This window comes from Oryx dammah, unplaced genomic scaffold (assembly GCF_014754425.2).
Source record: "Oryx dammah isolate SB20612 unplaced genomic scaffold, SCBI_Odam_1.1 HiC_scaffold_11229, whole genome shotgun sequence".
In the NCBI taxonomy this organism is placed as follows: domain Eukaryota; kingdom Metazoa; phylum Chordata; class Mammalia; order Artiodactyla; family Bovidae; genus Oryx; species Oryx dammah.
In genome coordinates, this window is record NW_024080622.1 from 2915720 (window position 1) to 2930861 (window position 15142).

At 41.2% G+C, this 15142-nt stretch overlaps 1 protein-coding gene and 1 pseudogene across 1 annotated transcript in view; both read right to left on the bottom strand.

Moving 5' to 3' along the window:
* Positions 1–15142, bottom strand: part of LOC120861150 (DENN domain-containing protein 5B) — a 120533-nt gene that overhangs the window by 14297 nt on the left and 91094 nt on the right. Inside the window, exons 13-14 of the mRNA XM_040236793.1 lie at positions 7398–7526; positions 4673–4794 (exon numbers count right to left, since the gene is read on the bottom strand). Coding sequence (XP_040092727.1) covers positions 4673–4794; positions 7398–7526 — 251 coding nt within the window. The remainder of the gene's footprint in view (positions 1–4672; positions 4795–7397; positions 7527–15142) is intronic.
* LOC120861151 lies at positions 8972–12906 on the bottom strand (annotated as a pseudogene).

Consider the following 15142-nt stretch of genomic DNA (forward strand, 5'->3'; position numbering starts at 1 on the left):
GGTTGATTCCCTTCAGGATTGACTGATTTGATCTCCATGCAGCCCAAGGGACTCTCAAGAGTCTTTTCCAGCACCACAATTAGAAAGCACCAATTCTTCAGCACTCAGCCTTCTTATGGTCCAACTCTCACACCCATAACATGGCATGCTTATCATCAGCACTACATTTTATAAATAATGCCAGGCATTAGCACCAGAATACCTGAGGACATAAACAGTGACTGTGTAGTATTTTCATTGCTTTGATGTTTTTATTCATTTTGTTCCAAAATGGAGTACAAATGAGCATGGTTACTGGCATGGTTTCATATAAAGAAGGTGGTTGGTGACTACTTCACAGTATCTGTTTGTTGCTGATTTTCTTGGGCAATGCTTCACAACACTGCACTTCAGAACTTTCTCATCCCAGTGTTACAGTCCTATATGCAAAGCCAGTAATAAACAACAGCACCTCCATTCCAGTTGTAATATGAAGTCTATTAGCTACAGCTTGGAAAGGGGGCTCTAGGGCAAGAGGTGCCTCAGGGAGAGAATCAGGATGCGGAAAGGAAATCTGTGAAATCCTTCCCTTTGAAGGCTCTTCAAAGGCAAGGCCACTAGATGTCACTGGCCAAACACCATCATTTGCTCAAATGTGGAGCCCACAGTTAGGCATTCCACTTACCTCCCTTTCCTTTAAAAAAGGAGGATGGCTCAAACACATTAGCATATTTTTATCCCTCAGAGCCATACTTTTTTTAAAAAAAAAGGGTAGAATCAATATTTTGGTTGGTATTCTCTTCATCCAGTCACAAGAGAACTATTAAAAAGTCCTCTTTGAAAGAACTACACGTAGGATTAAAACCAGTCACTGGACCAGGGGCTCAGATACTGCCTCACAGTAGGGGTTCATGTTTCAGTGTGCTCTTAGATGAGCAAAATGAATGGGATAAATGGCTCATTTCTCTAATTTTACATAGAGGATTTTCTTTCTGTTGGCTGAATAACCCCCCTTTCTGTCCTTTTATTTTGGCTGAAGGAAAGGAAAATGTCAGAGAAAAAGGCCATATTTTCATGGTTTAGTAATCATGAGAATCAAACTATTTTTGAAACTGAAAGCAGAAGAGGTTAGTGCAAGACGTTATTTTAGGTGCCAGAGGCTACTCGTTTCTTTCACTGACAGGATTAGAAAAGAGGCAGAAAAGGCTTCTTTAGGGTCAGCGGTTCTGTTGGCTGCAAAGGGCTCACAGATAAACAACAACGATTTCACAAAGCAGAAAAAGAGTAGTATTATTAAACTCAGAATATTTATTTCATGAAGTATTTCAATTCCCTAGTTGTAACAGTTACACGGATAAAGAGAAATCTGCAGATATGGGGAGGAGCTTAGGAGTCCTAACTCCCTCTGCAATTTCTTCTCTTTCAAAATTGTATATAACACCTTAGCTTCTAATTAACTAACAGTATCTTGACACATATTACAGGTTAGCCTAATAACCATTCTAACTCCATTTTCTTTGTCTGCCTCTACCAGAGACTTAGAAGACCAAAACCTACGCAACTCTGCCCAGTGAAATACTGGTCATATTTACTGAAATTTCTTAGAAAACTGTTCTTCTGGCACAGATTCTGACCCCTCTTCCTTGGCACTGCTTCCTTCTTCACGCTGGAGGGTAAACTGAGAACAGCCATCTGACCATGAGGTGATTAGCACACACTGACAACTGTCACAGAGCTTGGGTCTGGGATAGCACTGCAGACTGCCTACCTCAAGACTTCTCACTGTGTAAGAAAAACAAAACTACCCGTTTGTTTAAACCATTGTTTTCTGATATTTACAACTGAAAATAACTCCTAACTGATACAAGTAAAAATTCTCCAAAGTAGGAAAGGGGACCAATGCGACAGAATAAATGCTATAATTATCAAAAACACATCTTCAATCAGTATTTCCTCCCTCTTATTGTTGCTCAGTGGCTAAGCTGTGTCTGACTCTTTATGATCCCCATGGACCGTAGCATGTCAGGTTTCCCTGTCCTTCACTATCTCCCAGAGTTTGCTCAAATTCATGTCCATTAGCATTCAGAATCAGTGAAGCTATTTAACCACCACATCCTCATTTTGCTCTTGACTTCAATCTTTCCCAGCATCAGGGTCTTTTTCAATGAGTTGACTCTCTACCAAGTGGCCAAAGTATTGGAGCTTCAACTTCAGCATTAGTCCTTCAGTGAATATTCAAGGCTGATTTCCTTTATATTGACTGGTATGATCTCCTTGCAGCCCAAGGAACTCTCAAGAGTCTTGTTAACAACACAATTTGAAAGCATCAGTTCCTTGGTGCTCAGCCTTCTTTATGGTCCAACTCTCACATCTATACATGACTACTGGAAAAACCATAGCTTTGAGTATACGGACCTTTGTCAGCAAAGTGATGTCTCTGCTTTTGAATATGCTGCCTAGGTTTGTCCCAGCTCTCCTTCCATGGAGCAAGCACTTTAATTTCATGGCTGTATTCACTGTCTTCAGTGAGGTGACTCTGGAACCCAAGAAAATAAAATCTGTCACTGCTTCCACTTTTCCCCCTTCTATTTGCCATGAAGTGATGGGACTAGATGCCATAATTTTAGTTTTTTGAATGTTGAGTTTTACACCAGCATCTTCACTCTCCTCTTTCACCTTCATCAAGAGGTTCTTTAGATTAACTTTACTTTCTGCCATTAGAGTGGTATCATCTGCATATCTGAGTTTGTTGATATTTCTCCTGGCAATCTTGATTCCAGCTTATAATTCATCCAGTCAGGCATTAACTTCTATACAAGAAGTTACAGAAGTTAAATAAACAGGGTGACAATTTACAACCTTGTCTTACTTCTTTCCCAATTTTAAACCAGTCAGTTGTTCCATGTAAGTTTCTAATTGCTTCTTAAGCCACATACAGGTTTCTCAGGAGACAAGTAAGGTGGTATGGTATTCCCATCTCTTGAAGAATTTTCCACAGTTTGTTGTGATCCACACAAAGGCTTTAGTATAGTCAATGAAGCAGATTTTTTTTTTTTTAATTCCCTTGCTTTCTCTATGATCCAGCGGATATTGGTAATTTGATCTCTGGTTCCTCTGCCTTTTCTAAACCCAGCTTGTACATCTAGAAATTCGCAGTTCATGTACTGCTGAAGTCTGTCTAGCTTGAAGGATTTTGAGCACAATCTTACTAGTATTGAAAATGAGTGCAACTGTATGGTAGTTTGAACATTCTTTGGCACTGCTATTCTTTGGGGCTGGAATGAAAATGGACCTTTTCCAGTCCTGTGGCTGCTATAGAATTTTTTGAATTTGCTGGCATATTGAACGCAGCACTTTCAAAGCATCATCCTTTAGGATCTGAAATAGCTCAGTTGGAATTCCATCACCTCCACTAGCTTTGTTTGTAGTCACATTTCCTAAGGCCCATTTTACACTCTAGGATATCTGGCTCTAGGTAAGTGACCACAGCATCATGGTTATCTGGGTCATTGAGATCTGCAACATTCTGCAAGATTCTTAAGTCTTTCTGAATCATCAAAGTTTAATGATGTTCAGTTCAGTCACTCAGTTCTGTCCAACTCTTTGCAACCCCATGGACTGCAGCACACCAGGCTTCCCTGGCCATCACCAACTCCTGGAGCTTGCTCAAACTCATGTCCATCGAGTTGGTGATGCCATCCAACCATCTCATCCTCTGTCGTCCCCTTCTCCTCCTGCCTTCAATCTTTCCCAGCACCAGGGTCTTTTTCAGTGAGTCAGTTCTTCACAACAGGTGGCCAAAGTATTGAGTTTCAGCTTTAGCATCAGTCCTTCCAATGAATATTCAGGACTGATTTCCTTTAGGGTTGACTGGTTTGATCCCCTTGCAGTCCCAGGGACTCTCAAGAGTCTTCACCACAGTTCTAAAGCATCAATTCTTCAGCACTCAGTTTTCTTTATAGTCCAACTTTCACATCCACACATGACTACTGGAAAAAACATAGCTTTGACTAGACAGATCTTTGTTGGCAAAATAATATCTCTGCTTTTTAATATACTGTCTAGGTTGGTCATAGCTTTTCTTCCAAGGAGCAAGCATCTTTTAATTTCATGGCTGTTCAGTTACATGTTTATTATTATCATATACTGATTCTTTGAATTTATGTGTTTCAGATAAGACACTGCAATGTTTAATAAAACTTTCCTCTTCACATCCACCCCATTTCCTACTGCAGGATGGGTTTTTTGGTAAGCAGACTCTGAGTCAGAAATTAGCATGAAGAATGCTGCTTCTGGTTTCAACATGTGAGGAAGAAAGGGTGGGCTGAGGCAGAAACTGAGCTCTGATGCTGTAACTCCTCAGCTGATACTACATTGAGTTCTTGGGCAGCCCAGGGATCAGGCAGGGATCCTGGCTGGCTTTAGTAGGACGGACAGCCTCAGGGAAGGTAGTTTTTTTCTTGGGTGAGACATTCCCCAAATAGCCAGGGCTGTCTTCAGGAGGTGGGGCTGCTGGGGCATAACCTTTATTGCTAAATGGAGATGGGGTAGGGCAGGGAAGGTGGGGGGAGGGGTGGATGTTACAGTGTCTGTCTCACTGAACTGTGGTATGTCTCACTTTCAAAAATATAAACTCTTATTCCATTAGTCATCTGAGCAGCACTTCACTTAACATTCACTTCTCCAGACTTACTGATAGTGGTGAAGACACTGGTGAAGCAGAAATAGTCCACAGCATTGAGGGAAAGAAGATGGTAAAGAAACTGCTCTCTTTCTTCTTCACAACGGAGAAAAGCATAACGTTTATAAAGCTTCCTAGGAAAGGATAAGACAAAGACAAAGTAATAGTAAGGTGTATTTTTCCTTATATCTTCCGCTAAAAAATACTTCCTCTTAGACAAACTATGAGTAGAAACTTCAATCTAGAAAGAACAGACAATTCATAAAAATGAATGTATATACGTTAATATTTTAACCTACTTAGTAAAGAAACAACCTCCTGTGATTTCATTTTGTCTACCAAAGTAATAAAGATTTAAAATTAATGATCAGTGCTGATGGGGGTGTATGTGGGGGATGGCAGTGAATAACAGAAAGTGTAATCTTCTGAAAATTTCAGAAAAGCAATTTGTTGGTAATATTTAAGTAATTAAAAAATAATTATTCTTTGACTTACTAATTTTATTTTAAGGACTCAGTCCTAAGGATATAATATGAAATGGCAAAGATTTACTCACAAATGTCCACTTGAATATTATTTGTAAAAAATAAAAATACTGAGTTGGTCAAAAAAGTTCATTCAGGTTTTTCCAGAGGATGGTACAGAAAAACCAAACAAAGTTTTTGGCTAACCCAATATATCATAATTTAAAATAAAGTTTAGGACTTTCCTAGTGATACAATGGATAAGAATCCACCTGCCAATGCAGGGAACACAGCTTCAGTCCCTGGGTCTGAGAAGATTTCACGTGTCACGGCGCAACTAAGCCCAGGCGCCACAAGTACTGAGCCTGAGCTCTAGAGCCTGCAAGCTGCAACGAGAGAAGCAACAGCAGTGAGAAGCCCAGGCACCACAACTAGAGAGTAGCCCCCTGCTCATGGCAACTAGAGAAAGCCAGCATGCAGAATGAAAGCTCAGTGCAGCTAAAAACAAATTTTTAAAAATTTGTTAAAAAAATAAAGTTTAAGAAGAGTTTTAACAATAACAAAACTACTACTCCCCACATCTGCTATTAATAGCCTATGGTGGATTTTTTTTTCTCATCCCATGGCTGAAGGACATTACATTCACTAAAGATAAATTTTTAAAAATATTGACTAGTTGTAATATAATCATCTATATTATAGTGTTTCGGAGATATCTTTCTGGAAAGTTTAAACCACTCTGTGTTTCAAATGTTTCATTTCAAATAAGGATTGAATTTTAACTGAGTAAGAAAAAAACTACTGCTCCCTAAAACAGTAACTTTTTATTAAGCACTTACATTTAAGCATTTCCCAAGTATTTCATAGTTATTAATATATCTAATCCTCGTGATCACATGAGAGGTAAGTCTATTAGCATTCTCCTTTTACAGATAAGGAAAAGTGATAAAATGAAGTTAAGGATCTTGCCTAAAGCCATTCAAATAGTGAATAGTAAAGGCAGTATTTGAACTCAGGCATTCAGATTTCAGAGACTTTATGACATATAAAATGTTATGGTATAATATTAACCTGAAAAAAAGGTGAACTGAATTGCAAATACAGTATAATCTTAACTAAGAGAACATGCATAGACGAAAGTACAGTAGAAAACATGTAAGATATTTAGTAGTTACCTTTATGTATAAGATTTTTAAACGATTATCATTTTCTGCTTTGTACTTTGGCCACAAAGGGCAGAAGACTTAGCAGCAGGGATAAGATGTGGGGAGTGTAGTCAGTTTTAAGAGAAGGTCAGGTTCACAGGCTGTACTTCACATCATATACTCTTTATCTAATCCATTCTTTGGATATTAAGATTCATCCTAAAATGCTCCAAGGGATAACAAACTCGACAGTGATACATACAAACTTAAAAATCACAAAAAGAACTGGGTTATGGTGGGATTCCAGCACTCTCGTGTTTGAGGTCTCTGCTGAATCCTTTGCATGCCTTTGCTCTAGAGAACCCCAAAGCCCTTAATTTTCAAATTAATTCTACTATACGTATTATCTGAATGATGCATTTCATCCAGGTTTCTGATGGAGTAAAAGGGAATCAATCAAAACAGTTAATAATTAACTAATATGCACTTGACTGGTTTACTGGTTCTACACTACTAAATGTAAGTTGGTAAGACTCTCAGAGAAAAGCTCTTTACTATGGACCTTTTTTTTGCTACTTCTGGTTTTGTTGTGATGTTCACAATAGGATACAAGGTTTACATAAATTCAACCCATCTTTTGGATATTTCCCTTGTGGCTCAGCTGATAAAGCTTCCCTTGTGGCTCAGCTGGTAAAGATTCTGCCTGCAATGTGGGAAACCTGGGTTCAATCCTTGCATTGGGAAGATCCCCTGGAGAAGGGAAAGGTTACCCGTTCCAGTATTCTGGCCTGGAGAATTCCATGGACTATACAGTCCATGGGGTCGCAAAGAATTGGACACAACTGAGCCATTTTCACTTTTTGGACGTTACCATCAACCTGTGGGACTACTTTGCTTTTTTTTCTGAAAAAGGTAACACCATCTGCCTCTGGCTATGGAATCTGTACCCTCCCATATACAATCAAATAGGAAGTCATGACATCTGAAACATGTGCCTGTTAGAAAGGAAGACTGCATGTACACAGGAGTGAACAACTCATGCTGAAGAAGGCAGCCTGTCAGTCTATGCAATTTATTTTGTAAGCACACAGGTCATAGAAACAGAAATGCCTCGAGGCCACCTCTTACTTTGTGAGCAGCTGGTTAGAGAGCAACTGCTTGAGATGCTGGGACAAGAGCTTCTTTTCTAGAGACAATCTTATCCATGCTCGAGCTCGTCCGACATCAGTCTTGATCTCACTCATGTTTTGAATATGCCTAAAGAATAGTAAAACAACAAAGATGTAAATCTTAAGGCTAACGTTGAACTGGGAAAGAACTGAAGAATTACAGCACTTCACACAGAAAAGTTATTTTCTACTTAGAGGAAACAATAGGCCACACACCATTTATGCTGATTAAACTTTAAGTGTCCCATCTGAATCATGAAATTAGTCCCACATCAGAATTACCATTACAACATGACCATACAGACAATATCCTAAGATAAAGCATTTAACACTCATTTACTCTTTCAGGTTTTATTTTGTTCTTGTTCCATGCTTGCAGATACATATAAACTGGCAATTGGTTATCCCTGACCCTCAGAAAAATAAAAGTAATAAAACAGGCTGAATATTCATGCTCTTACTCAAAATAATTGTTCTACAGTTAAGTCTCTGCTACAATTTTAATTCACTGAATCATTTTTCAAATTGCCCTGACAACATCTGGAAAATATGAAATTCCATTTTCTATGGCATTAGAAGAAAAGCTGTATTATACTAATAAATTCAAAATTCTTAAAAATTTGAAAGACTTAGGATACTGTGTGCCCACAAACAAAATTGTGTGATAAACCTCCAAATGAATGTTACATATATGTATAAATTGGTATTCTGTGTTGAAGTTGATGCTATGCCCAGCAGGACTGAATTAATCTTCCTAAATGATTCCCCTCCTAGGGGGAAAGAAGGATTGAGCAGGAAGGACAAACCTAAGGGACAGGGTAATTACAGAAACAGTACAATGAGTCACTGAAAAGTCTTTGTGATTGTGACCCACCATCCTTTCCTTTGATTTTTTTTTTTTAAGTATAGAATGACTTATCTCAGCTGTAATAAATATTGCAGACTCTTTGATGATTCCAGCATTCGGAATAAGGAATAGCCTCCTTGTAAAACACATCTCTCCCCCTGCCCAGTTTTACTGAGATATAATTGACACACAACATATAAGGTACACAACATAATGATTTGACTTATATTGATTATGAAATAATGATCACAATAGGTTTAGTGAACATCTACCATTTCTTATAGATACATTAAAGACAGTTTTTTTCCTTGTGATTAGAATTTTTACGATTTACTCTTAACAACTTTCATTTACATTGTACAGGAGTGTAGTGTTGTCATGTTGCACGACACATTACATCCCTCGATTCAGTTCAGTCGCTCAGTCGTGTCCGACTCTTTGCGACCCCGTGAATCGCAGCACGCCAGGCCTCCCTGTCCATCACCAACTCCCGGAGTTCACTCAGACTCACGTCCATCGAGTCAGTGATGCCATCCAGCCATCTCATCCTCTGTCTTCCCTTTCTCCTCCTGCGCCCAATCCCTCCCAGCATCAGAGTCTTTTCCAATGAGTCAACTCCTCGCATGAGGTGGTCAAAGTACTGGAGTTTCAGCTTTAGCATCACTCCTTCCAAAGAAATCCCAGGGCTGATCTCCTTCAGAATGGACTGGTTGGATCTCCTTGCAGTCCAAGGGACTCTCAAGAGTCTTCTCCAACACATTACATCCCTACTAAGTACTTAAAACTCAGAGTTTACACTTTTTGACTGCCTTCAGATGATCTCCCTCCACCCCACCTTGGCCTCTGGTGATCACAAACCTGATCTCTTTTTCTGTGAACTTGTTTGTTTTTGCAGTATAACTGACCCACAACACTATGTTAGTTTCTGCTACACAACAGTGATTTGATTTCTATACATTTCAAAAAGATCACTATAAGTCTAGCTGTCATCTGTCATCATACAACAGTATTACATAGTTATTGTCTATATTCCCCACACTACATTTCATACCTGTGACTAATTTATTTTGTTAACTGAAAGTTAGTACCTCAATCTTCCTCATTTATTTCTCTCCTCTCCCCAGGCCCCTTTCCTCTTAGCAGCCACCTGTTTTCTGTATCTATGACTGATTATGTTTATTCATTCATTTTCTTTTTTAGATTCCACATATAAGTGACATCATGCAGGATTTCTCTTCACTTAGCATAATGCCCTCTAGGTCCACCCATGTTATAATACACACATTCTTACTTCTCTCCTTCCCTCCTTCTCTCTCAATCCCTGGATGTAAAAGATTTAGCCTCTCAATCCAGGGCACTGACATATGATCAAACACTCTTTTTTTATTCCTATTTGCTGGTTTAATGACAGGGGACTGAGGCGGGGCATCCTATCTGCTGCTTGGTTTCCATTCAAGGGGGACATTTGAGGAAGCCAAGACATGGGGGGCGGGTGTGGGCAGCCTGGAAGTTCCATCCAGGGATGACCAGGAATATCAAAGGGCACTGAGGCTGGTGCAGAAGCACTGGGCCTTCCTCCTGAGTTCTGAGGAGCCTGCTGACAGCCATGGCCCACTGAGGCCTACCACTGGCCCTCCCTATGGTCCTCTAACTCCAGTCATCTGGGAAGAGCCAGGACAGATGAAGAGCCACTCGTCTTTCTTCCACTAGGGCTCAGTTTTCTGGACAGAAGCTGGCTCACTGGTTGCTGGGGATGGTCACAGTGTGATTCTCCAGTGCTCGTGGTTGAAGAATGTAACTGGGCCCAAGGCAGCCATGGCACAGCGTGGCCAGAGCCCGGAGCCGGTATTGTGATGCTGATGGTTATGGTCCCAAGGTCCTCCTGAAATGGGGTCAGACAGTGGGAAGGACAGACAGGCCAAGGTGGGTTGGGGTGGGGACCAGGTGCTCAGGGCTCAGAGCATGTGGCGTTCACCCACTTGTCGGTCCCTTTGTACTCGAAGCCCACTCTCTTCATCAGCTCATCAGCCTCTGTGGGGCCTGGGCTACCACAGATGTAGGGGATGGGCTGGGGATTCTCACAATCGATCTGGTGCAGCAGTGGGGTAAAGATGCACCCGGCCTGCTGGAGCTCGTCACTGCGCACAAAGTGCATCTGGCTTCCACTGAAGATGTCCAGGATGAGGTGTGCTCATATGCATCAGGGAGCTTCACGTTCTTGTATCTGTTACTGTAAGTCACGTCCAGCTCTGACTCCTCAGGGTTGAAGAACATGCCAGGCTTCTTGGTCATCATCTTGGCATACATGGCCTCCTTGGGCTGCACACGGATTACCAGTTCATTGCGTTTGCATTGCTGCTAGAAGACATCACCAGCCATGTTTAGGAACTGCAGACACACCTCGGTCTTGTGCTAATTCAGGGCTCTGCCGCAGCACAGTATGAAAGGCAGCCCGTCCCACCTCTCATTCCTCACAGAGAACATAAAAGCCGCAAAGGTGTCAGTAGTGGACCCACGGGGCACACTGGGGTCCTCTGGGTACCCTCTGGTGGCCTCACCTTCTTCAGTGGAGTTCTCCATATACTGGCTCAGAACCACATTGCTCACCTGCCCCTTTGATATACATTTCAACACCTTGACTTTATCATCATGGATGTCATCTGAGTTGGTGGAGGCAGGCTTCTCCATGGCCACCAGACACAGGATCTGGAGGAGGGGATTTTGCATCACCTCCCGGATGATCCTAAATTCACTGAAGTAGCTCCATCGGCCATCAGTGCCAAATAGCTCCTTGAAGGCTCCATGCAGGCAACGTTGTCATGGTTCCAGATGGGGCCTGAAGTTCCTGTTGACAAAACCTCAGCACCATGAGGTTCTGGACCACCTCCTTGCCCAGGCAGTGGTCAATGCAGTAGATCTGGTTTTCACAAAACAGGGAGGCTGCGTAGTCGGACAGCTGGTTGGAAATATGCAGGTCCCTCCCAAAGATCTTCTCCATGATGATACGGTTCTGTCTGGCTCACGCAGGTGTCATGGATGTTCTTGGTGATGGTCCTGTAGCCACTGGGGGGCAAGGCCAGGTAGAAGAGGCATTGGCCTGTGGACCCTGGTGGAGAGCGTTCATGCCACTGTTGAGGTGCTCCTAGGAAGCCACGTCATCATACTGGCTGGCCATGTAGGAGTTTGGGCAAAGAACTCCTCCAGCTTGGGCTCCTTCTCTGGGGTGGGCTCACTCTGCTTGCAGATGTTGGCCACTGTGAAGTGGGAGTGGGTGTAGCCCACAATGAAGGTATCTTTTGGCAGAAGCCATCCTGGAACAGCCACCAGATGGAGGGACAGATCTTCCTCTTGAAGAGGATATGTACATATTAAGATATACTGTCCCTGATTGATGGAAAGAATTGCTTTGGTACAGCTCTTCCTGCAGTATCCCACACGCCTGAGCTGGCTCAGAGCCACCTGCTCTGCCATGATGCTCTCTGCGCTGGGTGCCTGGCTATGGGTCACCTGGGGTCCCCAGTACTGCCCTTCCATGTCTGGGATGCCTTGTGAGTCCTCATGTGTTTGCACGTGTCTCTCCCGCCACCCCCCTTCCTCCTGAGGTTTGGTTTTCTCATGTGTCCTGGGCAGAGGGTTCCATTTCTGCAGTGTGGTCATGCCCCTCGATCCCAGTTGTGGGCCAACCTTCTTCAGTGCACCCCCTACCCCCTGCTAAGGTCACCTGCTCAGGTCAAACCAGCCCTATTAGGCAGCCTCTCGGTGGCTATTCCCCCAGCAGGGGCAGAGTGAAGGGAGGCTCGCAGCTGCAGCTTCCTGTCTAGGGCAGACTCCCTGGTGTCTGATCAAACACTTTTGATAAACAAAATGTAAAATAAAGCATTATCACATCACACGAGAGGCTTAAAGAAGTGGCTGAAAAACACGTCAGAATGAGGAGATAAAAGAAAATTCTGTTGACATTTTCGTGTTAACCAACCTCACCTCATCTCTAAGAATTTTTCTCAGAAATTATGACAGACTTAATTTATCTTTAAAGGGCTAAGACCATTACACATGGTCACAAATGAGAAAAACTGAGGTCAGGCAAGCCCCATTTACACCCTGATTATGGTGGTGGCAGCAGTGGTGAGCACTGGACAACCCACGTGGGCACAGCCAATATAAGCCTAGGAAACAGCACTGGTTGTTCCTCAACCCTGACATTGCCCAGATGAAACAGCTGACTAAAAGCAACACTGGGAAATGCTCAGGTATTTACCACTTAAAGTTCCACAGTACTTACAAGGTCCCCCTATGAGCTCAGTGCTGGGTAAGAGTTCACAGGATCCAGGTATACCATGTTGTCAAAGTGTATCCACCCAAAATGAATCTATATGAAGTTTGGTAAGTACTTATGTTGTATAATCTTTCCCTAAGTATTCTTACTGCTCTAACATAGTAAAATCTACTGAAATTAGTTTTATGATGGTCTTTAACTGGAGACATAATAGCTCAAGAATGTCAAAATGGGATATAATAATCTGAACAACAATGTATGGTTAAGGAAAATGGGCAGGATTGGAATACATTAAGTGAAATGTATTTTCTTTAGGTGGCTATTAGCATTCCCCTCATAAAAATGTTTGCACTATTTTTTTTTGGCAGGAGGCACGGGCATCAAGAGATGAGGCCACCAGACTCTTCTCAAGCCCTTTGTTGACCGACACTAGGGAAATTTCTTTGCCTAAAAGACTGCTTCCTAATGTAATTAATTGCTTTGTTGCAGAATCTTCAAAAGCTCACAGGATATCACCTGAATTGCTCAAGCTTGCATTCAAGGCCCATGAAGCCTTGGCCTCAACATATTTTCCTATTAAAAAATTCTACTCCAAGCAGTTAACTCATAGACTCTGTGTTTTATTACCCGAAGTACTTACTTTCTTTGAGCTTCCTTATTTGATTCTATTCATGTTTGAAATCCCAGCTTCTTCTAGAAAGCTTTCCTTGACCTTGACAGCCTTCAATGATCTAATTTATGAAGTTCTATAGTCTAATTCACATTTATCATGCACTGTCTGCTATTTTATCATTTTCTCCTGGTATACATATTTCTCATTTTGACAAAAGCTTCCTGAGAATGACGAGCCCAATACTTCTTACTAGCCTTGCATCCCTGTTTGTTCCCTATAAGGCCTAATGTATATTAGAAGCTCAGAAAGCTGTTGCTTTGTAAAAGTCTATATCTAATTTTATGCTTTAAAACAATTTATGCTGTCATTAAACTTTAAATCTTTTAAAATTTTTTCTGTATAGTTATACCATTCGAATCTGTTTTTAATTGGAATAATTTTTATTATAGGTAACTATAATGACATTCATCATAATATTCTAGAAGTTATTACTTCTAAAATAGATCCTGTTAATTCGCAGTAAAGTATATATAGTGTGTGGTTTAAATACCTTATTTACTTTATGTGTTTCCAACCCTGGTACAAAGCTTTCTAATTTTTATGTATTCTGTCTTACCTGATTGTCACAATATCTAGTGAGAGGGAGACCATCATTATTTCACTTCAAAGATGAGGAAACTGAGATTCGTCGAGACTAAGTGACCCACCCAAGACCTCAGAGGTAATACATATTATTCTATAGATGCCACTCATTTTCTACCAAGCATTTCTTCATGGTACTCACATTCTTGGAGAAGTTCTCCCTCTTCAGACCCAGAAGAAACAACTCCAGGTACCACCATGACCAGTGCTCCTTATCCATCAGCTAGAACTGAATGGATAAGCAGCATCTACCTGATCTAAGTTGAGTCAATACGATTTTCTCGCACAAACTGGAAAAACCAAGTCAGTCTTTGCTGAATGCTTAAAATAAGACAGGTGTCAAGGCCAGGGCTTGGGAGAGCATGTTCACAGTGAAGCAGAAAAGGAGGGAAAGGGGCAGAGGAGAGGAGAAGCACGCACAAGTGGAGGTAAAAGCAGGGACAATTTACTTCCAGTGAGATGGACAAAGCTGTTTCCAATCCAGCAACATTTCTTGGGCTTGGATTCTGGGAAATACCCTTGCATATCTCCCATAAAGTGAAGTGAAGTTGCTCAGTCGTGTCCGACTCTTTGCGACCCCGTCCATGGGATTCTCCAGGCAAGAATACTGGAGTGGGTTGCCATTTCCTTCTCCAGGGGATCTTCCCGACCCAGGGATCGAACCCAGGTCTCCCGCATTGGAGGCAGACACTTTAACCTCTGAGCCACCAAATCCTCCCTTAAATCCTCCTTTTTCCTGAAGCTAGTTTGAACAGGCTTCTGTTGCCTAAAACTGAATGATTCTTGAGAGCAGAAGCAACTAAGTTTGAATCCACATTTCCCAAATCCAAAACTGGTCTTTATTTCACTGTTATCACCGGTGAAAGCCAGTAATATTTATTAGAGAAATTAAGGAATTAGCCAATTTTAGTTTAAGCCCACACCCTGTAGACATAAAAATTCCTCAAATATTCCTTCCTAGGGTAACAAAATTAATCATGCTTATTTTAACCTTAGTGGAGAATAAAGCTGATGCTCACAAGCACATATGCAAACATTATTTATAATAAGATAAAAGTGACCATCCAGTTTACTGTCAAGTAATTTATTCCCATCTTTATAGGAAAACCAAATACTTCTAAGATATACTTAAGACATCCTGCTCATTTGTTGACATATTCAGAATATCTATACTTAGATAACAGTACTAACAATCTCCTCAATCATGTAATATTCTACTATACCCCTCATTATTAATTACATTTTGTCATTAACAATAAAAGTTGGTTTGAATGTCTAGATGATATATGCATAGCTACTCTGGAAAGAAATTAGTAATAATGATAA